This window comes from Sciurus vulgaris (genome assembly GCF_902686455.1).
Source record: "Sciurus vulgaris genome assembly, chromosome: 9".
Classification (NCBI taxonomy): domain Eukaryota; kingdom Metazoa; phylum Chordata; class Mammalia; order Rodentia; family Sciuridae; genus Sciurus; species Sciurus vulgaris.
The window spans coordinates 104,127,446-104,154,464 of NC_136469.1; the positions used below are offsets into that span (position 1 = coordinate 104,127,446).

Sequence of the window (27,019 nt, forward strand, 5' to 3'; positions counted from 1 at the left end):
GCTGTGTGACAGTTTTTCAGCTGATCCTTATTTTTCATGATCTTGACAATTTTGAGGAGTGTAGTCAGGCATTTTATACAGTGTACTCAGTTGGGATTTGTCTGTTGTTTTTGTCGTGGTTGGACTGGGGTTATGGGTCTGGGGAAAGAATATTACAAAAGTGAAGTCCATTGTTAGGGATGGTAATATGACATCACTGGTTATGTTAACCTTGTTCTCCTAGATAAGGTCAAGTTACTTTGCTTTTGTCATTTCTCTACTCTCTTATTTAGAAGCAAGTGACTAAGTACATATACAGTTGATGGGGAGAAATAAGCCCTGCTTCCTGAGGGGGAGAGTACCTACATAAGTAATTTCGTGTTCTTGAAGGCTTGTCTCTTCTCTACATTTATACTTACTAATTCAATTATTTATATCCATATGGATTGATGAATGTCTACTGTATACTTTAGGTTATACACAAATACTACTTCATTTATTTTTTAAAATATATTTTAGTTGTTAATGGACCTTTATTTTACTTATTTATATGTGGTGCCAAGAATTGAACCCAGTGCCTCACACATGCTAGGCAAGTGCTCTACCACTGAGCTACAACCCCAGCCCTACTTCATTTATTAAATGTTCAAATCTTCCCACCTTTGGTCACTGGGAAGTCTTTTAGTTGGTTCCTGTGTCTTTTTGACAGGTTTTGGTTCTTTTCTTTTGTTTTTAGAGCACTTCCTTGACTTCTGGCTCTAAAGTTGGTTCATCTCATATTTTCCCTGCCTCATCTCTGGAATCAGTCATTTTTCTGGAGATCATTTGTTTCTTTTCTTGGAGAATGATATTAGAAATCAAAGTCTGACTACCAGATGTGCTCTTTGCTACTGAGGTTCCATGACTTTCAGATCATCTCAGTGGACAAAATTAGGAAACACATGTATATATGCCAATCCATGTTACACATGTACCAATAACTGTTTCTGAATTTGTTCATCTGCATCTATGATAAAACTTTTCTTTGTTGAGCATTTAAATTTTGCTGAGTAGTGAACAGTAAAAGTACAAATTGCTGCCGTGTACTACCAATGGTAAAGTGAAAAAGGAGCAGGAGAGAAGAAAATGAAAATGAAGGCCTGGGCAAAATGTCATTCATCGCTCTACTATTCTCTAGTCAGATCATGCCATTTTAGAGATGAAGAGATCCTAAGAGGTTAAGGAACTAGTTAATGAAACAATCAGGATTGGAATCTGGCTTTCTGAAATGGAATCTTTTTTTTTTTTTTTTTTTTCCTACCATACTTCATACCTCTTTGTACCTGGTTTGTAGTCTTGGCTTTGTGTTCAACTTAATTTTTGGTTTCTGGGGTTGCATTAAGCAGATTTCAAATGTAATTTTGAAATTGGTGTGTACAATATAAGTCTACTAGAGTGTCACTAATGGGTGATTCTATTCTCTGGCACCTATCATAGGCCAATGACTTGAAAATGAAGTCCAGAAGGTCAGATGTTAGTGTGTGAAAATTTGCAGATGATTATGATTATCTTATCTTGATTTACTTTTTATAATGGTCTTTTAGAAAAACTTTCTCCTCTGGGGAGAGAACCATAGGGCTCTTATAGGTTACATACTTTAGGTATTTATCTGATATTTAGAAATTGGACATAAGGCAATGAAGGAAATTGCCCATCGACATCCAAGGAGTTGGTAACAGAGTGAAAAGCAAAAATGCAAGTGTCAGCCTCCATGGCCCTCTTTGAACAGGCCAACCATATGGCTCCTTTTGTTTAAATTACTTTTGGCAGCTAGTAAAGCAAAGAAAGAACCTCTGAGGTTTCCTCTCTAGATACTCCGCGCTATGGGACAGTCTTAGAATGCCTCCAAGCCTTTCGGCCCTGTTACTTGTGAGGAGTGTATTTGTTTATACTTGGTAAATCATTCCTGTCACCAAGTGCCAGTAAAATCTCTGTTCTTTTCCATTTTTACCTTATCCAGTCCAAAGACATAGCATTTTATTTTTGTGCGGTACACCATGAACATCCAAGACTTTTAGTGGAAATAAATGGCAACAGCTGTTTTTCTCTGTGTGTTGTGTGCGTGTATACAAAATATAATTGTCAACCTTGACCTCAACATGATCTATCCAGATTTGTCCAGGTGTAGAAATGAATAGAAAAGCTCATTTGGGTGCTCATTCCAGTATGGACAACATTCAGCTGTTTGCTGTTAACGTTCTCTTGAGAGTTTCTGCAGGTCTTTCCCCATCCTCGTGCTCTCTTCTTCACAAGGCTGGATCTATGCCACTATTTTGTGGTTGCATATACATGCACGCATGAACATGACGCACGCATGAACATGACGCACGCATGAACGTGATGCACGCATGAACGTGACGCACGCATGAACGTGACGGACACTTGAACATGACCCACGCTCACCCCTGACGTCCCTTACCGTTGGCTCCTGCACTATGTATTTTACTTCTTTAGCTTTTTTAACTTGCGAAAGGATAATGTAAGTTGCAAGTTGTGATAATTTGGCCCGTTTGATAATGTAAATACAATAGTGGAACTTCATTTTATGGGGCTATTTTATAAGTGAAATTAAATTATTATTAAATTATTAAATTACATTAAGATGAGAATTTGTCTATTCATGTTTAATTATGCTGTTTAAAATGAGAATTTGTCTTTTCACCAAAAATTTATGTTAGAAATGAGTTTAGTTGCTTGGGAGTTATGTAGTTACTCTAGTAATGCAATGCTATAATCACATGCAAAGAATTTGAAAATTCTCTGCTAAAATAATCACTCAAATAGTTGATGGAGAGATAAAATATTTTTTAAAAAATTTTAATGTGTACTACCTTCACCTTCACTCAAATAAATCTAGAGCCTTAAGTGACATTACCCAGTTTGCTCCTTTATTCTATTAATAAGATTTAGCAGAAAATGACTTTGTTGTTGTAAATATTCTGAACAACATTTGCCAACACAGAGAATATTAAGAAGAATAAAAAGGTGATTCTTCGAAGGAGGGTCAGCATTCATTTGGGTATATAGATCTGCCGTATTTGTTAATTTTTTAACAAATCACATGATTTTACAATATATTATTATTATTTAAAATTTCAAGTGTCTAAGTACTTAACATGTTATTTTAAATATTAGTGGACTCCTATTTGTTTAAGCAATAGTAGCCAGCCATTTTACAAACTAGTTCTCATAAAACAAAAACTCTTATACCAAACTTCTTGGAATATTCTCTCCAGGACGAATAAACAGAAATAAAAAATAATGTGGTCAGTGAGTATCATAGACTTGTTTGCAAGCTAATTTTGGACTAAAGTGATGCATAAATTGTATCTTTGTATGAGATTGATATATTTTTCTATTATCACTTTCTATTTCAGAGCATTGGGGAATCATCAATATCTACTGTATTAAGTCAGCTGCTGCCCATGATTAAGCCTTCAACCCAGAGGACCAATGATGACTATAACCCTGAGGAGCTGCTGATCCTCCTTATATATATTTATTCTGTCACTGGAGAATTTGTTGTGGACAAAGACCTGGGAGATGCTGAAGAAAAAGTGAAGAAAGCATTGGCTCAGGTCTTTTGTGAGGAGTCCGAGTTGTCACCTTTGCTTCAAAAAATCACAGGTGAGTGTTTGACAAGGTTTTTAAACATAAACACGAGTGATACAGAAAACAGATTTAAAAGTGAAGGCTACTTCAAGAAGAGGATTTAAGCATCTCCATTGGCATCATTCAGAATCGCTTGAGGCCTGATGAATGCTAGCCACCTATAAGGTCAGGTTTTCACTGTGGTGTTTTTCTTTTCCATTTGTGGTAGGGAAATGGCTTTCTTTCTAAATGCATGTCAGATTTCATATTCCTTATGAGGATACTGTTGTCTTTAAGGAAAAAGGAAAATGTAGCACATTTTATACACAGGGTTTCTATCGCATGTTCTCCTTGAGATTGTCATTTCAAACTTGACACTGTTTTTTAAAGATGTTACACAGTGTTACAGAATTGAAAATTGCCATTTTTATGAGTAGTCTTATATTTTGCCTTTTCATATTTCATTTCAATTTGAATTAATTGGTATTATCCAAAATGATGCCTTAACATTCCAGTAAGATGTTTATGCCAGTTTTGGAGAAATATATAATGAGATATCATAAAATCTGTTTTTACTTTCAACAAGACCTATTATACAACTCATAAAAACATCCATTTGTGTTATGTTGTGTCAAATTTAATATAGTAATTTATATTTTGTATAAAACATATTTCCATTCCTATGGATTGAGCCCAAGTCCGGGAATAAGAAGTTATTAAAACTTACATGTAAAACATAAGTACTTTAAAAACATAGCACATTTCCCTTTGTGTGTGTGTGTGTGTGTGTGTGTGTGTGTGTGTGTGTGTGTGTGTGTTCAGGTGTATGCTGACCCTCCATTCAGGAAGGCTCACCTGAGGCAGATGGAACATCCTCCAGCCTTCGCCTTGTCCTCTGTTGGGCCTCCCTGGGAGAGCTTCCAGACTTCTCAGAAGCAGACTGTGGTGGAAACCTTGGTGTCCCTTGCATATGTGCTTTATTCTGTGCCCACTGCTAACCTTTCCTGTGGTTGGTTATGGAAAGTGAAACCCTGATGAGATGGAAAAGTTTCCACAGAAATGAAACATTTCCTTGCTTAGTATAGGGACTGTTGGCCAGCTTCAAATCTACTTAAGCAGAACTTGTGGAATTTGTTTCCATTTCATTAAGTACAGCATTATATGTGATTACATGTGTTTGTTTGGCTATAAATGAATATTAACTTAGGAAGATTTAATATGGCTCATACAGTACTTAGAGCTTTAATTTAAAGTAAATTTGAATACTAGGTGAATGTAAATGGAAGTTATTCTTAAGAGCATAATTTCAGAAACAGACAACAAGGATAGTATGGTTGAACTGAAGTCATTTGGATAGATTTTTATAACGTTTGTATGTTACTATGTTATTTTTGGAACTAAAGTCATGCTGTAAGAGTATTCATTCAAGGTGTTCATTGACCCAACAGTACATTTGTTATTAGTTTCTTTATTTATGGTTGCTCAGGATATTGCATTTTCTTGCTTTTAAAACACTTCTGTGCATTCATGTTTATGTTAGGAAAATTTTTGTAAGCTCAGAGTTGAAGATTAAAAAACAAGAATTTGTGTAAATTTTAATATCCTTAAATTTTAGAGATATTTTATAATATTAAATATACATTTTTGCCTAGATTAAATTTGGGTGTACAGTTTAAACAGGGTGGAGAAGTTGTGTTACTTAAGCACAAGTGAACTGACCACTCTAATGCATGCATGCATATGTGTACACACATATACATGTTTATCAGCCTCTGTGAACACCAACAGGACTTTATTTCTGAAGACAGACTTTTATATGGCCAATGTGGATATTCCTCTTACTAAATATGTTGGGAAGCCTTATGTTCTAAAAAGAAGGGTTTATATTTACAGTTAAGATGGATAAGGAGAATGTGTAAGCTACGTCTCATGATAAAAAGTAATAGCATAGTATCAGGTGGTTCAGTTTTGTAAAATAGCAGGAATATCTCAATATGTATTGGAAGAATTGAATTACCCTCCAAATGTGCTCAGCATGTCCTGAAACTAGGTAGGTTAACCTGGCTTTTATGAGGAACTTGCCTACAATGTTGAGCTTGTTATTCCAGTGTATATTCTTGACTTTCTTGCTATTAGTGGCAGAATTTATTTTATGCTTTGTGCATATTTTGTGGTTGATGAAAATTTTGTTAAAAATAATTTTTGAAAACAATCAATACAAGTACTCTCCTTTTTATGTGATGTTCCAGTTTTACCTCTTGACTGTTGATAGGATCAAGAAAGTAACTTTTTCTGTACTAAAAACTCAAGCATGTTGTCATCATTCGGCTGCTAACTGATAGAACTAGGATTTGAACCCAGGTATGCTGGATATGAAGCCCGGGTGTTTAAGCATGAACCCAAGTGAGCTTTGTAAGAATAAGATCATTGTAACCATTGAAGTTACCACATTCTGTAACTCATGGTTGGGTACATATGTTGTTCTATGCCATGTTTGCTCAACTGTTCCATCAGATTCTTAGTATCTGAACAGAGAATTAATATTCTGATTCACATTTTGGAGATTGCCTGTGCTTTTTTATCTATCTATATTAGGTACTTGTAGATGTTTTCCATACCTTCTTATTTTCATACATGAATCCTCTTCATGTCTGCATTGTAAAAAAGAAATTGAAATAGTATTTCAAGCCATTGAAATCTATTGATTGTCTAATTTTTTGAAACAGAAATAGAAAATTTAAATTCTGTTGATTTCAAGCTCTCTTGACAATAATTGTCCTATGTTTAAAATTCATAGTTCCTTTTTTTTTTTTCCTGATCATTATGTAATTTATTTTTGACAGTTTCTTCCATTTTGCTCTTTTCTTTCTTTGGGTGGAAAGGACAATAAGAAATTATGAATGGCAAAACCAAAACTATAGCATGTCGATCAACGGCAGCACACTATTTTCTTTTTAATCTGTTCTCTTTATAATAGCTACTTTTGGGGATATTTGTAAAGTGGTGGTCAAAACCCTTTTTATTTTTTTCCTACTCACACAAAACAGCAAGGATTAGCTCTCGGGAGGTTGGGAGTAGGGAGCTGTAAAAAGAAAAGTGGTACAGCCTAAATATGCTGATTAATGTTATGCTTTCTCAGTTCTGCCAAGTTCAAAGAGAGTATCAGTTTCTGTATACGTTAATGTTTGCAGGGCTGTCACAAGAGAAAACAAAGGAAAAACATTTGAACTTCAGAGAATGAAATCAAATGCTATTTTTAAAGGTCTGTATGGGCTTTGGAATGTCATCATACAGGGAGATCTATCAGAAAAAAATGTAGGATTTGGATCTTTGATTGAAAGTCCAGGCTCTGCTGTTTTCTAGCTGTGTTGCATGTTTGTGGGCAAATCACTCATCTTGAACTTGACACTAAACATAGGTGCCTATTGACTGCTTGCAATTTTACAGAAAGTAAAATGATGATATGCGTGTGAACTAATTTGGGGCCCATGTGGGGTTGTAAGTAGATGATTATTATTCTGATAGTATCTCACACCTTTCGCCTGGGGGTGTGCACAGACGATGAAGATGCTTGAGTGCACTGAGGCTGAATAGGGTTCAACTTGTGGGCTTGAAGTTCACAACTTTTATGTTGGAGACCCTGCTCTAATATTGATTAAAGAGGAATGATGTTTGAATCTGTAACTGAATCTCTAGCTCAGAACTTACTAGAAATCTAAAAAATCCCAGATGGATGAAATGATGTGCTATAGTTCCATGAGAAAGCAAAGGAAAGGGGGCTTGAGGGTGTGGTTCAGTGTAGTTCTGTGAAGATAATATTTTCTAGATACATCTGTAATTATGTTTCCTTTGCTTTATTATACCCAGAATTTTGCCATAAAATAATGACATGGGGGACTCCTGATACTCTTAATTGGAATAATAAAAAAACTCCTCAGTGATTTGCATAAAATGTATAAATTATGTTTATGCTTGACCATGATTTCTAAAAGTCATTTAAAAGGCTTCAAAATTTTTGACTTCAAAGCATTTTGTTTATTAAAGTTTTTCTTCTCTGTTCTATCTCACTTGTCCATTGCCTTGTTTTATTTATTTTTTATTCTCTTTAGATATATGTGACAGAATATTTTGACATATTATACATACATGGAGTATAACTTCCTGTTCTTGAGTTTGTACATGATGTGGAATTACATGGGTCGTGTATTCATATATGATCATTCTACTGACTTTCCTATTCTCTTCCCTTCATTCCCCTTTGTCTGATCAATAGAACTTCTATTCTTCCCTTTTTCCTCCCTTATTGTAAATTAGCATCTGTATTTCAGAGAAAACATTTGGCCTTTGGTTTTTGGGATTGGTTTATTTCACTTAACATGATAGTCTCTAGTTCCATCCATTTACCACTATATTCCATAATTTTATTCTTCTTTAAAGCGGAATAATATTCCATGGTGTGTGTGCGTGTGTGCGTGCATCACATTTTCTTTATTCATCTGTTGAAGGGCGTCTAGGTTGGTTCCATAGTTTAGCTATTGTGAATTGAGCTGTGGTAAACATGGATGAGCCTGCATCACTATAGTATGCTGATTTTAAGTCCTTTGGGTATATATGGAGGAGTGGAATAACTGGGTCAGTTGGTAGTTTCATTCAAAGTTTTCTGAGGAATCTCCATACTGCTTTCCAGAATGGTTTCACAAATTTTCAGTCCCACCAGCAATGTATGAACGTACCTTTTCCCCCACATCTTAGCTAATGTTTATTGTTACTTGTATTCTTGGTAATTGCCATTTTGAATGGAATAAGATGGAATCTCAGTGTAGTGTTAATTTGCATTTCTCTAATTGCTGCGAGTTGAACATTTTTTCATATATTTGTTGACTGATAATATTTCTCCTTCTGTCAAGTGCCTGTTCAATTCCTTTTCCCACTTATACACTGGGTTTTTTTTTTTTGTGTGTGTGTGTGTGTGTGTGTGTTAGTTTTTTGAGTTCTTTATATATCATGGAGATTAATGCTCTATCTGAGGTGCAGGTGCAAAGATTTTCTCCCATTCTATAGGCTCTTTGTTCATGTTCTTGATTGTTTCCTTTCATTGCCTTATTTTAAATCAACTACATATTAACAAATGAGGAAGGTGAGTTCAGTTTAGAAAGCACTTTTCTTTTAAAAAATTATTTCATTGTGGTAAGAACACATATGAGATCTACCCTCTTAACAAATTTTCAAGTTATAGTCTGATACTGTTAACCATAGGCACACTATTATTCAACAGATCTCTAGAATATGTCTATCTTGTGTAATGGACACTTTATGCCCATTGATATATCTCCACTTAACTCCCTTCCAAATCGCTGGCAATCATCATTCCACTCTTTCATTGTACACATTTGCCCATTTTAGATACCTCATGTAAGTGGAATCCTGCAGTATTTGTCCTTTTATGACTGGTTTATTTTATTTAGTAATAAATATCTGCAGATTCATCCATGTTGTTACCGTTGCTGGATTTCATTTTTAAGACTGAATAATATTCCATTGCCTCAAAGTCGTGGCTCTCTAGTGTTCATTGCAGCTTTATGGACAGCAGCCAAGATGGAGAAACAACCTAGGTGCCCATCAGTAGAGAGAAGATACTGTTCTTAAGGACACTTAAGCTAGGCATAGTTCAGTGAGCTTCAGCTGGGGTTCTCTTGCATGCCCTAGTGGAAATCTCACAAAGGAGTCTTCTCATAAGCTGTGAATGAGAAAGGAGTCAAGGGTCAGTTTTTCTTTGGGTTGTGGAAGGAAGCTCATGACATTTTCAGGTCTACTTTTCAGTGGAAAACACATATATGCTCTTATCCATGAAAAACAAAGCCACATTCTTCAGTGAACAGTAAAAGCCTATTTGCAATCATTTGCTTATGACAGTGCATCTTTTGTTTTTGAAAAATTCAGGTAAACTTAGGCCCTATAAAACCTTTATTGCTATTTATGACTGCTATTTGATTATAAAAGCCTTCATCTCCGTTAGCACAGGGCATTGACATTCTGTTTATTATGTTGGAGGAGGTATGCTTTCAAACAAAACAGTTTTCACACTGGACCAGGTATTTTTTCATCGTCTTATAGAAAGTTAGACTTCTTAATAAATTATGAAGTACTTCCAAACAGAGAATTATAAATGAGGAGTTAATAAGAATTTCTTCTTGTAATTGTCCTTTACTATCACCTCTGTATTTTTCCTTCCTCTCACAATTTTCCCTCCGTCATTCATCAAATTTCAGAATATGCATTTCTACATATTTCTGCCCCTACAGGTACTATCACTACAACACAATTTTCAAGATTTCAGAAGTTTATCCTTTGAGAAGTTATTCCTTAAACCCTAAGCATACCTCCTGGCCTGGCAACAACAAGGATGTTACTATGGTAACTGGAAGAGTGATCCTAAAAGTTCAGCAACAACCTTTATATTCCCCACACTTGAGTGGAAACTTTAGCTTGTGACAGTAGGTGACAGTGCATAAAACTATGACAGTAGAATCCACCTACTCACCTGAAGGAAGACTTCAAAATGTGGAAAAAGATTTATTTCAGAAGATTTCACCTCATTTCTTGGTTCAAATTTGTGAGTCCCATTTATTATGGCATGCTGATATTAGATTTTTCTGTGAAGGAACCTACATACCTTCATTTCTAGTGTTTCAGATTTCTTGTTTCAGGCCTGCCAAAACAGAACATTTCTGAAGGCTTTTGTTTTCTGTTGTAGTTTGCAACACTGTTTGGTATAATAGGGTCTATTTTTTCTCTTGATTTCTAAGATTTCTGCTGGAAACTCTGATGAAGAACATATGTCTGCCCTAAATCACTCCCCTGAGAAATGTTGGAACTGTTACATTTCGTTTTACTATCCAACATATTAAAATAGTTAACCACAGCACATATTACTAAACATCTATATCAAATGAAGTTTCAAATGTTTAGTACATATTTAAAATATATCTTAAGCTATGTAAAAAGAAATTTTGAGCTGCTTATTAAGGTAACTTAATAAACTTGTAAAGCAATTGTGCTAATGTGTTAAGAGATCCCTACATATTACTTTCTCAAATATTTCATTTTTCCATGGTATAGCATAAAAAACAATCATTCTTAACTAATACACTAGAACAGATCTTCTTGTACTCATGTTTATATTTGCACAAATACTTGTGACATAATGTCCATGTCACTAATTTTCATGTCTGCACACAATGCCAACAAGGTCACACACCACACACCAAGGTTTCAGTTAACAGGGGACCTCACGTGTGATGGTGGTCCCATGCAATCCCATCTTTTGTTTACTGCGTTTCTTGATTGCATCAAGAGGTCATGTTGAGTGATTGAACTGTACCATGTAGATTTATATAAATTCACACTATGATGAAATTGCTCAGTGTTACATTTCTCAGAACATATTCCCCATTGTTGAAAGACCTATGACTGTAATTGTGAATGTGATTATCTAATTCTTCAAGAGATTGGTCATTACTGATTCTTATCAACTATATATTAACTGTATACATTTCTCAATTGTGTAAGAAGAAATGGAATGTATGGCATACACGGGTAGTTTTCTTGAACACATAGCTGAGAATCAAGTAGGAGAAATTGGATTATGTGACTGAAAAAAACACAGTGCGGAGGAGAAGGTCTAATTTATACTTGTAAATATGCCTATCATTCTGTAACTCAAAGTCAGTCACTTAGCTTGTTGCTGCCTCAGTATCCTCATCATAAAAAGAGATTCTTATACTAGGCAATCTTAGGTATCATCTTTGTTTACCATTCTAGCTCCATATGCTTTTTAATTTTTACCAGAATCAATGTATACTTCCCCCCACTTTCAAATCAGCTTTTCTCCCGTGCATTCTGTCATTTCAGGGATTCCAGCATCGTTTCTGGAGAGAAGCAATGGGACCATTGACTCAGCTTCACCCCCTAGTCATTGGCTGCTCCTTGCAGCCCATTTTTGTTTCCTTTGAGATACTTTCACATCTCTCCAAAGGTGCTCCCTTATTCCCAGATGCATGTTGGCCCATGACCACCTCCCCTGGATTTATCCTGCATTCTGTTATCAGGCTAACATTCTCAAGTTTACTTTTGTATATTAATGCACTTAAGATTTTTCTTCATTATTATAATCATACATTCTCATTGTAGAACATTTGGAAACAGAATAATGTAGGGCCTACATGTAAGTTTCATCTTATTAATTATTGCTATGTGCTTTTCCTTTTTTGTTCTACAGAATCGTTTATTTTATGCTTAATGATTTCAAGTCAGGGCACTTGGATTTAAAACTTTTAATACATGTTTTCCTGGTTGGGGTTTGCGTTTTTATTTACCTATTTGGGAAGTGGAAAGAGAGAGAGAGAGGAAGTGGGGGGGGTATACATAAGAGTGGGGAGAGGAGCAACAATGTGATCAGGACTCTTCATCTTCTAAACTTTTCTTCCCTTTAGGTATTGGCCCCATTCTTTCCTATCACAACTGCCTCAGTATGACCTCTCATACTTTCCAGCCACTCCTGGCTTATGTCATTACAAAATAGCAACCCATGAAAAGGAGTGCTCTTTTTCAATCCCAAGAAAGGAAGCTGACTGGCTTTCAGTCACATTGCAGGGGATGGGGTACCTTTGGGCAAAGCCAAGTCATGTGGTCAGACTCTGTGTGGTGTGTGTGTGTAAAAGGGGAAGGGACAGTAAGGTCTGGAATTTGGAGAAATGGGCCTTGCGGTTAGTACTGTGATTGACAGTCCCATCTTTGTTACATAGAATGAGAGTTAGAATGATTCCACAAAAGAAGAAGTTAGGAGTTATTGACATAGAAAAACTAGGTATGTCCATGCTAAGAACATTCACTAATAAACCAGGTTTGTATCTTTGTTTTAAAAAATGTACTTTCTTTTCTTTCCTCTCTTAAATTTGTTGTTTTGCCTGTAAATGGAAGAAATTACCACTGACACCTGAATAACTGCTTGAAGAATTGGTGTTTGCATCCCTGAAATTAATTGTCTAGGATTTTCTCTAGACAGCGTCTTAGAAAACAGTGTCAGAGCAATTGTCAGGTTAAAAGAATTTGTAGACCTAAGGGTACTTTCACCTTGTGATTGCCTCTCAACCCTCAAGGTGCTGAAATTGTGCCTGTGGTGGCTGTGTGTAACTTTGTGTAATTCTGGCAATGTAAGTTTTAGAAGGTCAGGGATTCTCCTTTAGATAAAATTTAAAACTCCATTTAGGAGTTTTACATATTCCTTAAAAATATTTATAATTAATTTTTTCCTGATTACAGAAGACATACTTGCTAGAATACTTGAAAGATCTTTTGCCGTTTAACAGGCACAGAATAAAATTTAAAAATACCTCTAAACTCACTACAGAGAAATGGCTGTTGTTATTTTAATGCATATTTGGTACAAAATCAATTGGTAAGTAGAGATATCCCAGATGTATTCCTAGATGAAGGTTTCAAGTGGGACTTTGTTTTTCATCTGTTTTGCAATTGATCTACTAAGGTCATAGTGCCTAGGAGATATATATCTATATCTCTCTCTCTCTCTCTCTATATATATATATGCTTATATATATATATATATAAGCCTAGTTGTATTATCAACATAAAGATCACAAAACTAGCAATGAAAAGGAAGTCGTCGAGAATGTTGGTGTCCCAACATCTGTGTCCCAAGTTCCAAGAGACCTTATTCTTGCAAAGTAAAATTATACTTAATTAGAGAATAATGAGGTTTCTCTAACCCCAAAAGGAGGATCATTAGGATCTTGGATGGGTGGAAAAACATTTAGATAACAAACTATTAAGCCTAAAATTGCAGCAGAAAAAAGAAATGTTTTAAAAGACACAATAGTCCAATATTCATTCATTCTTTGAGGGAAATGAGAGGAGGGGAGAAGGGAAGGGAAGGGGAAGGAAAGATGGTGAGATGAGACAGACATCATTTCCCTGTGTACATGTATGACTACACGAGTGGTGTGAATCTACATCATGCACAGCCAGAGAAATGAAAAGTCGTACTCCATTTGTGTACAATGAATCAAAATGCATTCTGCTGTCACGAATAACTAAATAGAACAAACAATAAAAAAGACACTAAACAGGTTCTTATGTGCTATGAAAATGGAAAATGAACATTTTAAAAAACTGAAAGGAGAATGTTTATGTGCAACCTCAGTGATATTGATTTGTATTTTGAAATTTAGTTTTAAGTGTAACCAAGAACACAATTCCCATAGAAACCTGACTTTTCCTGCCTTCATGTGTTGTCTGTTTATTCCTTCTTAACACCTGGATAGAATTGGTCCCAAATGGAATGGTAATTTTCACTCAAGTGTTTATAAAATGAAGCCCCCTTCTTTTTCCCTCCTCTTTTCTTTTTTTAAAACACAAAACATATGCCTGCACCTCTTCTTCAGGCTCTTGAGTTGCTGCCAACCCAACAGAGAGCCAATTGGAACAGGAAACTGATATGGTACAGTGTTCATTAACAATTTACATTTTCTAAAATGCAGAATGGTTTAGGGCTTTAATTTTAGAAACTGTGGTTTTATTCAAACTATACTCTAAAATTACAGACTCTTTATTTCCTTATTTTTGTTGTCGTGGTGAGAAAAATAATAGTTAAATCTGAACTGTTCTTTTCATCTAGTGGTGTAGGATTTGGGGTTCCTTTTCTGTACAAATCCCTGCCTTTTGAGAAATTTAATCTTTGGCCAGGAATAGTTTCTTCACAGTTAAAATGTGTTTTTATCTGGAGATGCAGATCTTTTCTGTAAAATTATAGAAACAATGTACCAAGTAAACTATAACACTTGTGTAGTTTGTAGTATTTTGGTCATCTCTTTCATGTACAAGAAGTGAAACACATTTTTTTGTATATTAAATAATGTAGAATGCCTTCAATTTGATTCCCAGAAACTGATTCCAAAGCATAAATTTACTCTGTAATTGTTTCTTTAAGTTTTAATCTCTTGCCTACTAGTCCCCTTCACCATTCTTCCATTCATAATCTCACACCTAAAAGAAATCAGAAAGCTTGCACATACCACACCTTATGACCGACACTTGGGGAGTTTGCACACTCTTCCTGATGATTTCAAGTTGTTCTCCTTGGGAATGTAGGAGTCCAGACAAAATGACATCATCGGAGATGAGTACAAACCTTTTATTGTAGGAATGGACATTTTTTTAAATGGCTTTTGACTTTAGGGTGATTATAGCATTTCAGAGCAGCAGCCCTGCCAGATACTAGGATGGAGGTGTTGAAGCTGTTATATATCTGAACAGCCCCTACACAGAGTTTAGAGCAGAACAAAAGCCACCAAGGTATTTTTGTTGGGAGGTTTTGGGTAGGGCTTGTGCAAAGATAAGTCAAAATATCAGTTCCTTAATTACTTCCTTATTGTTATTATCTTTTCAGTTATTTCTTGAGCCAAATCATGCTAAATTTTTTGAAACTCAGATTCAATGTGTGAAAAATCATAAAATATTCTGAGAACATACATATATTGACTCTGTGTGCATGTGTGTGTGTGTGCATGCACGCGTATGTGTGGTACAGAGAATCAAGTTCAGAGCCTTGTACATGCTAGGCACGTGCTTTACCACTAAGCTATATAGCCCAGCCCAGATACTGGCTTTTTTAGTGGCTTATTTTTTTAGGACATTGCTCTTGTTTTTCAATTTGGCAATGAAAAAAAAAATCAATATTTTGCCTAAAATAATAGCAAAAATGCACATGATGAGGCTGAAAAATATCTGGGTCATTACTCTCCAGGGTAGGGAGGAGCCAGGAACAGTTACCAAACACTGCTACACCCACTGGGTCCTCTGTGTCTGGACCAAAGTGACACGCCCTTCTGCACTGGACTTTTCAGAGCAGCAGAATGTCGTTTTCCCATGGTCACCTTCTCACCCTCAGGCCATTTTATTCTTTCATTCCCTTTGTTCTAACCATAGACTTTTCATTTCCTTAAATATATTATGCTCCCTTCAGTCCTGAGGTCTTTGCACAAGCAGTTTCCTGCAACCACCTCCCCAGCCCAGCTCACATAACCCTTCAGAGCTCAGCCCAAGTCACAGCTCCTCAGGCCAGTCTCTGACCCTTCAGACCAGCTCAGCAGCTCTAACACCACTATGTGTTTTAAAGTGAACACAGTTTGTTATATAGCTGTGCGATAATTCAGTTAGTGACTGCCTTCCCTCCCAGACCACAAACTCCATGAGTTTTGCTCACCATGATTCCTTAAACACCAACCTTGTCTGGAGGCACATAGTAGTCTCTTCATGACTATTAATCAAAAGAATGAGAGAATAAGAAGGAAGCTGTCACTCAAGTTTCTGAGTTTACTCTGACTCTCTGCAACAGGACAAATATGTTTCAAGTTTACCAGAGGGACTCGACTTTGAAGAATAAAAAGGTTGATTGAAGAAGAAAATGGAACATCAAAGGAAGCCACAAGCTATGAAACAGAGTTTTGAAACTGTTATTTGAACAATATTTAGGAAAATATTTCATGCAGTGAAAACAAATATCAGTCATTAATGACACAGTGACACAGTTGTTTTGTGCTTTGATATTTTTATGCAACCAGATTTTTTTTTTTTTTTTTTTCAGTGCTGGGGATCGAACCCAGGGCCTTGTGCTTGCAAGGCAAGCACTCTACTGACTGAGCTATCTCCCCAGCCCTGCAACCAGATTTTTAAATTCTGGAATTTTGGGTTAAATTGCTGTTTATTTTCTCATTTGATTTTTTTCTTCATCTTTTTGTTTTTCCTGTCCTCTTTTTTGTCCCCTCATCTTGTTTACCTAGTCACATATTGAGCATTCTAGCCAACACCTGGGTGCAAAACATTTTTAAACCCATCTTTTAACCCTCCAGTCTTCTGAACATCCTTCTCCAACCTGATCACAGTGGACTTGAAACAGACCAAAGAAATTCTATGGGAAAAAATCTCACAGAGAGTAGGAAAGTTTCCTGCCAAGAACTGATCCTGGGAGTCCCACTTTCCCGATGTGGCACATTCACACAACAACTAACAACTAATAATTACCTAACACCTCTGTAGTCAGGTAGGTGACTCTTTGTTCCCCATAGTGTGAAGAGGCTTGGAGGTACCAGTTATGAAGGAAGGTGCTCCCACCTTCATACCCCAACATTTGTAAACTGGCATGATATAACCATACAATTAGACTCTCAAAATAGGTTGTTCTTTCTTTTTTCCCTCCTCTCTTCCTGTTTTTCTTCTTTTATCCAATTGCTATAGAGGAACAATTGTACATCTGAGGTGGTGCTAGGTACAGGGGTGCAATAGGAACTCTTCTTCAGAATCAGTGACTTTCAAGCACCCTTCTGCAAACCAGCTGTATCAGAATCACTGGAGATGATCATTAAAAATATACATTTGCAGGTTCTTACCAGACCTACTGAATCAGAAAGTTGAGGAGATGGTTTAGGGGCTCTGTATGGAACTGAACCATGCACTATGTCTGCAGTTCTTTTGATGGGAAAGGGCTTTTCCTTGAAATATTATTTCATTTGATGTACCCCAGACCTCAACCTCTCTTGTGAATCACACAAACAGGGTAGTGGGAATTGCCCTCTTAGAGGAGTTACTTAGAGGTTCTGAAAGAGTTCTGGGCATCAATGAGCATTGCCTCTCACTGGCTATGTCCATCTCTGTCCCCATCCCATGTAGCAGCAAGGTTGCCACCTGGTCACAGGTTGACTGCTTTCTCAGCTTTGCCCAACGCTGAGCAGTGTTCACTGTAGAAATGCACACAGTCCCAGGCTCACCTTTTTATACATTTCCTCTTCCTATTTACTGTGCCCAACCTGGAACATTTTAAAACCCATTCTGGGAATGGGGAAAGATAGCTGTCCTAGTATGCAGCCTAATCTTTTTGTCTTTCACTTAGACTAGTATTGCTTAAACTTAGTGGTCAAGTGTTTGTGCATGTTGTTTTCTATTTCTTTAGAAGATGATGTCTTTGTATCTACTTATCAGGCTGGGATAGGGCAGGAATGGTAAAGGAAGGAAGAGGAAGGAAGCATACCTTACAACAGTGGTGGAAATGAAAATGAATCAACTGGCATCTAGATGATAGATACCCAGCATTGTACTCTTCATTGAAAATGTGGATTGTGGTGATAATTTTGGATGGACAGTGGGTCAGCAAAGTAGTCCTTCTAGAGCAGTTTTATTGGATGAGTATTAGAGGAGAGTATTAGATGTAAATTATAGATACATTGTGAATAATCTCACAGTGAAGAAATAAGTCTCAATTTTCTTGTATGAATAAGTTACATGTTTACCATAATAATATAAAAAATAAGTAAGGCTGAGGAGTATAGCTTAGTAGGCTAGCACTTGCCTGACATGCCTAGCATGCATATGGCCTTGGGGTCAATCCCCAGCACTATAAACAAAACAAAACAAAACAAAAAAGGTAGAACCACTATTTAGTGGGAGCCTGTAAAATGCCCTGTGTATTTTACCTCATTTAATCCACTGGTTTTATAGAAGATTACTTGATGTATCTAATGTACACTGCTATTAGGCTACATAGCGAGAATTCAACACTAGGCCAGTGGGGTAGAGGCCAGGCCGCTTCATCTCCACGCTGTCTTGCAGGCTGGTTCTGGGCTGAACCACTCCAGCAGTTCCTTCTCATCTGTTTGTTCTGTTTGTCTCTCATTGTTTGTTGTGATGCAGTTGTTTAGTGGCTAAAGCTCCTGCCAAAATAAGAACTCTTCTTACTCTTCCTTCCCTTTCATGGTGAGTGAGCTGGAACTGGAGTTGGCAGCATGTCAGGGTTCAGAGATCAGAGGCCAGGATTTTTTCCCCTCAGTCCTTTTTATTTAGCACCAAAGTCTGTGACCCTTGGGAAGTGATTCTTTAGGTGATCCCAGTAGGTAAAAATTGAGTTTAAATTGATAACACAATGTGATGATGGCACTGACATATAAGAAGGAAGCACTCGTTTTGGAAAAGAAGAAAATTGAGTTACCTTGGTAGCTGCTCATGCAGGTATTATTGATTAATGCCTGCTTCTTAAACACCACACTGGCAATATAGCTCTAATCATTGTAGTCACATGCACTTTCTTATCATGTCATACAAGACAACTGGCTGGACTGTCACTTGCTGCACCAAGGAGTCAAGATGGCACAAACCTTGTCTTCACAGTCCATCACTGTGAGGGTGAGCACAACCCTCTGCAAGCTGTGCCAGTAATCACAGGGTCACTTCTTTTGTAGATTTGGAAGGGACCTGAAGGAAGGGTGCACACCAGCATTCTCCAGATTCTGACAGAATTTCTCTTCTACTCCTCAAAAGCAAACTGGATCCTAGACTCACAACCACAAAGCCTTCGCTATTCTGGGCCTTGTTTTGCTTGGCCTACACAGTGTTCAGGTTAACTTTTGATCCAAAGACCAACTTGAATAATAGATTCTTATGAATAGCTGGATTTTAATTAATTAATACACTTACTTATTTTTCCTTTTAAAATGTGGGAATGATTGTAGCTGGGTCCTGGCTGTCTCTTAGAAGCAGTCTGTGCTTCCCACCCTGCCCCGGAATCTGTCCCTTGATTTATTCTCCAGTATACCTGTGGTCCCTGGCACCGTGCAATTGGTGGCCTCTGCTTTACTATCACTGCAGTGTGCTCCCTCCACCTTCCTGTTAGTGGAATGGAGGAATACAAAGAACAGCAGTTCTGACCAATTTAGAAATGGTTCACTTAATATTCTGTCACTTTTTTGCAAACAGGAACTCGACATCCACACAGCCATGAGTGTCCTCAGAGGCCCAGCAATGTATCAAGCACAGGATGTGCCACTTGGCAAACATCTGTTAAATAAATGAATCTACGACTAGAACCCCTGAGTGCTTGGGGACTCAGGGTCATTCGTTTGGCTGGAAGAGGAGACATAATGGGGCAGTTTGGGAATATTAATGACGTTCTTTAAATACATGCAGAGTTTGGATAACTAGCAATTTTCCATTTCCATGAAAAACAGGATTTTATTTTTATTTTGTGATGAGATACCTTGGCCACTGTATCCCAAAGCCCTTTTGGGGACATTAAACTTTGGTGACCTTATAAAATTTCAACAAATTTTCTTTCTTTTCATCCAAGCAAATGTACTTCTGGATTCAGCTGGGCTGCACAGTTTCTCTAACCTGATGCTATCTCTTTCTCCCAGTGTTGGCTATGAAACAGGGACCTCTGTGTCTCTGGGCCCCAGAGGACTTTGGTGGAACTTGGAACCTTTGTTTTGTTAATAACACCAGGGTCCTGCCATACCAGTCAACATAAAAGTTAATACTGCTCTTACCACAGTGGTTCAGAACTGGGGCTCCTTAGATTGCCTGGCATTGAATCCTGGGTTTGCTATTTTTTTGCATTATGGCCATGAGTAGGTTGTATCCTATGTCTGGCTTAATTTTCTCATCTCCAAAATGGGTATCCTCTGGGTGCTGGAGATAGCATTGTTGAACAGTGCCTGGCACACTGTGAACCCTCAGTAAATGGCAGTCATGATAGTGGGGTCGTGATTGCAGTAGTGATATCTGCCTTAAATTATAGATGTATAATTATAATTATAGATGTATAATGTATAATGTAGCCACTAAGAACTTTTTTTGTCTCTCTTTTTTCCCCTAAATGTATTGAGGTATACTTGACAAATAAAATCGTGTATATTAAGGTATGCTAGGTTTCTCTTACATGCATTTATTATTTTGAGAATTGCAAAGTCCTTTGTCATCAGACTGTAAAAATATTGGATATGTTCATCTCCTGTGATGTGTGTTCAAGTTTGATATGACAAAGCAAGAGCCCTTCAGGCATGCATTCAGGGAGTCCATTGCTTTCCTGGTTATGGACCAAAGATGAGGCTGAAGGAAGGTGGTTATCCTCCCAAATTAATGACTCTTTAAAACCCCAACACTCTCTAGCCCCTGATTGCTGAAGGAAAACAAAGCTCTGGTTTCTGCCTCTGCCCCTTGCAGTGAGAGGCCAGCTTTGGTGCTGTGTGATGTCACTGCTGATTGGCCCTGGGTTTTCTGGATTTCCTCTGTGTTGTTAGACTACCTCAGCATATCTGTTTTACCCAGAGGATTATACAAAGTTCTGAGGTAAAAGCATACTTGAAGGGTAAGACTTGCCTATCCCAAACACTGGCGAACAACGTATGCTAACTTTAAGGGGACTTACTTTTTTTCTTACCCATTGAGTCCCAGAATTTGTTTTTGCTGACCCCATTGCCACCTCTCTCTGATCCACTCCTTACTTATTTTGAATGGACACCTGATTCAGGGGCAACATTGTAAAGAAAATGTTTATACTGACCTCTTGCTTTCTAGTTATTTAAAGTCTCCTTTTAAGTCTCTACCAAGAAATAGTGCATTCAATCGGAATTAGAATTGACTCCCAGAGTGACTTGTGTACCTCATGATATGACTTCCACTGAATCAAAAGCTTTCCATTAAAAAAAAAAAAAGGTGGATGCCTTGTATAGGAAGAAATATGTTGGGGCTAAATGGCAGAAGGGAGTGTGAGAGAAGCCTTCCAGAGTCAGAATTGAATATATCACTGCCAGTTCTGCTGTGTGGGCAATGCTTGCCTTTCAGTTTCCCACTCTGGGAGTCAGGAATGTGGAGCACCATCCTCATAGAGAGGAGGGGGGAGCCTGCCCACAGTAGGCTCTCAGTCAATAGTGTGCTGTCTCCCACACCTTACAGTAGGCAGAACCTGGAAGAATATTCTGTTATTCTAACTATGGGATCTCATGCTCTCAAAGCGCTTTCTAAGCACATTTTTTTTCCTGATAGAATATTCAAATGACCTCTTTTTGTGATCCCATCTCCCTTCAAATTAAATTGACCACTACAGCTCTCGATCTAATCAGTAACAACTTAGGTGAAGAAATGCAGTCACCATTTTGACAGATGTTATTTACTTTTAACTCCCAGGAGACCATGAGCTTCTTGAGCTGATCATTCATCAGCCGTTCCTTGTTTACTGAGCATCTTCCATGTGTAGGTGGGAGGAGGTTCTGGGGATAGCATAAAGCTAGAAAAAGTACCTGCCCCCAAAGATTGTCTCTTTTTTTTTTTTTTTTTTTTTTTTTTTTTTTGGTACTGAGGATTGAACCCATGGATGCTTAATCACTGAGCCACATCCCCAGCCCTTTCTATATTTTATTTACAGACAGGGCCTCACTTAGTTGTTTAGGACCTCACTAAGTTGCTGCAGCTACCTTTGAATTCCTAATTCTCCTGCCTCAGTCTCCGAAGCTGCTGGAATTACAGGCATGCACCACTGCTCCTGGCTCAAAGAGATTATCTTAGTAAAAACATTACTATTTGTAATTATGTCTTACACTGCATAGTATCTGGCATATAGTAAATACTCAATAAGGAGTTTTAGGTGAATTGAGTATAACCTAATTGTAATGAAAGTCCAATGTACTTTTTCTGGGAATTTTTCCTTAAGAAAAAAAAAATCTAAGCTTTTTCATTCAAGGGCTACCTTGTCTTGATGTTTTATTTATTTATAATCTCCATCGATCTGATTAGATGGAAAAATAGATCTGGATTACTCCCATTTTCTTGCTGTTTGAAGAAGTTCTTTGTTGTGATACCATTTATACAAAATTGCCTATGATGTTTGAGCATATCAAAAACTGTGTTAAAGAAAGTTTTATGAAAGTACAAACCATCGTTAGTGAACTTAGTCTTGAACTTTCCAGATCTTGTAGCTTGACCAATTCTTTCTCTAATATACACAAAACTCTTAGTCTCTCTGCACACCAGCAGCCTCCCCTTCCTCACCTCCAGAAACAAAACCTGATAGTAGCACAGGAAAGGCAACAAGCTGGAGGCATGTTTGATGTTCTGGCTTATATAGAACACTTTATCTTTTTCCTAAAATCACTTCTTACCTCTGAGTAATGGTGGTAGATGCTATTGGCCCCACTGCCCAGATGAGGAACCTGAGGCTAGTAAGTTAAGGAACTTTCCAAAAATGTCCAGTAGAGAGGTAGCAAGGCAGAACTTGAACCCAAGTTCAATTCAAAGCTATGTGGGGACAAGGATATGTCCCTTCTTGAGTTGATGGATACTTTGGAGTAAACCTTACAGGTATCAAGACTTCAAAATTTTTCTGGGACCAGTTGGCTAGATCATTGAAAGTGGCGAGTTGAAGTCCAGTCCTTCTTGTGTCAGCTCTCCTTGGGTCACAGGAGCAGTTAACACAGTCTGGGGTTCCCTTGGGTTCTGTGACTTCGGTTCTAGGGGAGAGTGCTACTCACCTCTGTGAAGAATGAAAACCCCTCCTTTCCATGGTTATTTCTCAGGATCTCTGAGCTAAGATGCAGACACTTGGTCTAGGTGCAGTTAGAATTAATGCAACATACCACAGAAATGAAATGATGTACCCCATTTGTGTACAATGAATTAAAATGCAGTCTGTAAAAAATTTTTTAAAAATAAAGAAAAAAAGAATTAATGCAAGATTTTTTTTTTTTTTTTTTCCCAACAGCTTTAACTTTTATTCCCTACAGAATTTCAGGGTATCTTTGACAAATTGGTGGTACCTAGAGGCTCTGTGGTTACTTAATGATCTGTTGGTATTTCAGTGATCGGTTAACCTCTGTCTGCCTTCTACCATTTTCCTCAAAACACCAAAATACTGTGCTAGCTCTGTTATTCATTGGGAAATATGTGACTTAAGGTTCTTTTAGTTGTTAGATAAGAAAGCAAATTCAAGTGAACCGAACAAAAAAGGGAGTTAATGTGTTTACATAACTTAATAGTTCAAGGACATCCAGTGTTAGGCACAGCTGGATTCTGATGCCCAGAATTATCAGAACTCCATCTTTCCCACCTCTACCAGTATTCCCCTATGTAATAGATCCTGTGTAACTGTTAGTTGTTCACTAAGTATGTTTGCCAGCATTCCCTCTTCTTGGGTACTCAGTAGAATTATGCTCCTCTGTTTCCTGGAGCAAGGTGTGGCAATGTGATTTGATTTTACCAATAAGCTGTACCCTGAGGCATGTGTTGCTTCTGGGCAGGACTTTTAGGAATCAGTGCATTATTCACTCTTCTCCTACCTTGACAATTGCGGGAGCATGTGTCAAGATAGAGCCTTCAAGAGTGAATTTCCTGAGTGTCTTCATTTAGTGGAATGTTCCCCTGCTGATCCATGATGGGCACATAGTGTGAAGGGTAACTTTTGTTGCTTTAAGTCATTGTGGTTTAAGCATTTTAGTATAACATAATCTAGCCTATCCTAACTCTTATATATCCTTCAGGTTCATAACTTGTATATACAAGTTAAAACTAAAGTTATTTCTCTCCTGGTTACTTGAATAAGAGTCCTAGTATTAATAATTATTCTTCTTCCTTTTTTTAACCATATTTTAATTTTATTAATTATTTATTTTATTTCCTCCTTCATTTGTGTATTATAGTTGTACATATTGATTGAGTTTGTTATTACATATTCATAAATGTACACAATATAATGTAATTGGCCAATATCACTCCCCAGCATTTCCTTTTTTTTTTTTTTTTTTTGTACTGGAGATTAAACCCAGGGACACTTAACCCCCCAGCCACATCCCCAGATCCCCCACCCCTTAAAAGAGATTTTTATTTTGAGAAAGGGTCTCACTGTGTTGCTTTACAACCTCACTAAGTTGCTAAGGCTGGCTATGAACTCATGATCCTCCTGCCTCAGCCTCCCAAGCTGCTGGGATTAAAAGGGTGCACCACTATGCCTGGCTTCTGTCCTAAGGAGCCATGGTAACTGACGTTCCCATTTCTGAACCAAACTCATGGCCTTGGAATGCAGAGTTCTGACTGATCAGGCCAATGTCACCGCTTTATCCTTGAGTCAAAGGGGTAATTAGCCCTCCCAATGCTCAGGGCTAGAATGAAAGAGATGTACGTACCCAAAAGAAATAAAAACGAAAGATAAATATTGGCCAGATTTAAATGAAATATATCCTCTATGTCATAAGAAGTAATGAAAAATTTCTGAGGCATTTATTTTTGTCCTGGAACAGAAATCCTTTTCTTAGATCTTTTTATAGGTAGCACAAACCTACTGGAGAGAATTTTATTATCTTTTCTTGCCATACTACACACACACACACACACACGTGAGATATATATAAATATGTCAGGGAAATTTTTTAAAATTGGAAGTTCAAAGTGGAAATAACCTGTCAGCCCTATATCCAATCATCAGTAATAAAATACAAGATTAAAGTGATAATATGACTGGCTTTGCTTTCCCTGAGTTCCTTCCATAGCATCCCTACAACTTCAGCAGGGGTTCAGCTTTAGGAAAGATACCTCCAATGAGAGGATAAGTCTGCCCTCTCTCTTTTTGTATTCTAATGGTGATTGGTGATCTGTCATGGTGACTCTCTCATTAATTTTGTCCACTAGGAATCAGGAAGAAAGTAAATCTTCTACCACTTCCATGAGTGTGAAAGCTTCTAGGATAGACCTGACCTTGACTAAAGAACAGGTTCTTACTGTATATTTAAAAAAAATTTAAAGATATTCTGTCCTAATCTTTTCATCTATGGGTTAGACTTACCATCTTCTTTCAGTTTTTTCTTGAAGAGAGAGTTAGTTCTTAAGTCTCCTAATTATACTGCCTATTTTCTTCTTCTTGTGCTCCAGTTTGTACCTAAAGTACTTTTAGTTTTCCTTAACCAGTCTACTATCTTTGTCTTTTAACTTTGTATGTATAGACCATTTACATTTGTTGTAATTATTGAAATGTTTGGTGTAAGGTCTATTTTATTATTTTTGTTTATTTCATTTTTTCATTCTTCTATTTTCTGTTTCCTGACTGGTCTTAGGTTTTTTGAACATTTTTTAGTATTTCATTTTAACTTTTATATTGTGCATTCAATTTTATCTCTTTGTATGATATTTTTTGGTTTATTGCTAGGAATTATCATATACATACTTAATATGGTCTGCTGACAGTATTTTACTACTACAAGTATAATGTAGAAACATTACTGAAGTTCTTTTATGTTGTAATTCTTTTATATATTATTTGTATTTACATTTAAATTCTGTTCATTAATATTACATTTTTATCTCAATTATCAAATATATTTTAAAGATCTGCCTATAATACTTTATTATATTTGCTGGGATATTTACCATGTCTGTTGTTCTGCCTTAATTTCTAATGTTACAGCTTTCTCCCTGACTTCATTTCCCTTCTCCCTGAATAACTTTTTAAAGCAATTCTTTTAAAAACAAGTCTGCTGTCAATGAATTCTTTTTTCTTTTATCTGAAAAATATGGATTTCACCTTCAATTATGAAGAGTATTTTCACTGAATGTATATTCTTTTAGCACTTTAGAAAAGTTCCATTTCCTCTGGCCTTATGGTTCTGATGTGAAATCCAAAATCAAATTGAATTTGCATTTTGGTTTCATTGAGTACAGGCTGGGGTAAACAGAAGGGAAGAAATGGTATACTCATCACAAGTTTGATGAGACTTTAAAGTCTGTTCTTTATTATACTGAGCTTATATATTCTGTCCAAATCTTGTAGTTGAATTTAGTGGAAGACAAAAATTAGAGTATGCTGACTTCATCTTACTCAGAACCTCCCTATGCATCTGCTTTGGAGAAGCCTGGGTATATAGTTCAACAAAAACCACTAAACACACATTTTTATGTTCATAATTATGTATGCCGTGTGTGTATGTGCACACACATGTGCGCATATGCATGTGCATGCATTTAACAAACACATAATACTAAGTGTGTACCAAGTATAGTTTTAGATGTATTAAAAATTTATTCACTGCCCGTGTCATTCTGATAAGTATATACAATTATTGTCCCATACTTTACAGAAGAGGAAATGAAGGATTGAAAGTTGAAGTAACTTGACTGAAGTCACACAGTTTAATAAGTGGTAGAACCAATATTCAAATACCTGGAGAATTTGATTTCAGAGTCTAGTTCTTAATCATTACACTGAGGTGCCTCTAATTAATTTTTTGTTGTTGTTATGCAACAATAATAACAAAAGCAAGGAGAAATAATACGTCATTATTATTGAAATCTTTCTAAATCTGTTTTATATATACATTATGTCATAGAATGAATTTGTTCCTTTGTCCAACCTTTAGTGAGAATTGTGTCAGGTGCTATGATAGTTCCTACAGCTCTAGAAGTAAACAGGCAAATCCTGTTCGTAGGTTATATTCTGGTGTAGATTATATTCTTCTAGCAGGAGGAGTCATTGAACAGACAACTCACATACCTTTATGTGAGCGCAGTTGTGAGAAGTATTGCAGAGGAG

At 36.8% G+C, this 27,019-nt stretch overlaps 1 protein-coding gene and 1 pseudogene across 6 annotated transcripts in view; both read left to right on the forward strand.

The window, feature by feature from the left end:
* LOC306669896 (DGAT1/2-independent enzyme synthesizing storage lipids-like) overlaps positions 1–27,019 on the forward strand; it is a 497,646-nt pseudogene that overhangs the window by 415,916 nt on the left and 54,711 nt on the right. The window lies entirely within an intron of this gene.
* SCFD2 (sec1 family domain containing 2) overlaps positions 1–27,019 on the forward strand; it is a 398,565-nt gene that overhangs the window by 156,402 nt on the left and 215,144 nt on the right. For all 5 annotated transcript variants that reach the window (XM_079154037.1, XM_079154038.1, XM_079154040.1 and 2 more), the window contains one exon: positions 3,396–3,645. In XM_079154037.1, coding sequence (XP_079010163.1) covers positions 3,396–3,645 — 250 coding nt within the window. The remainder of the gene's footprint in view (positions 1–3,395; positions 3,646–27,019) is intronic.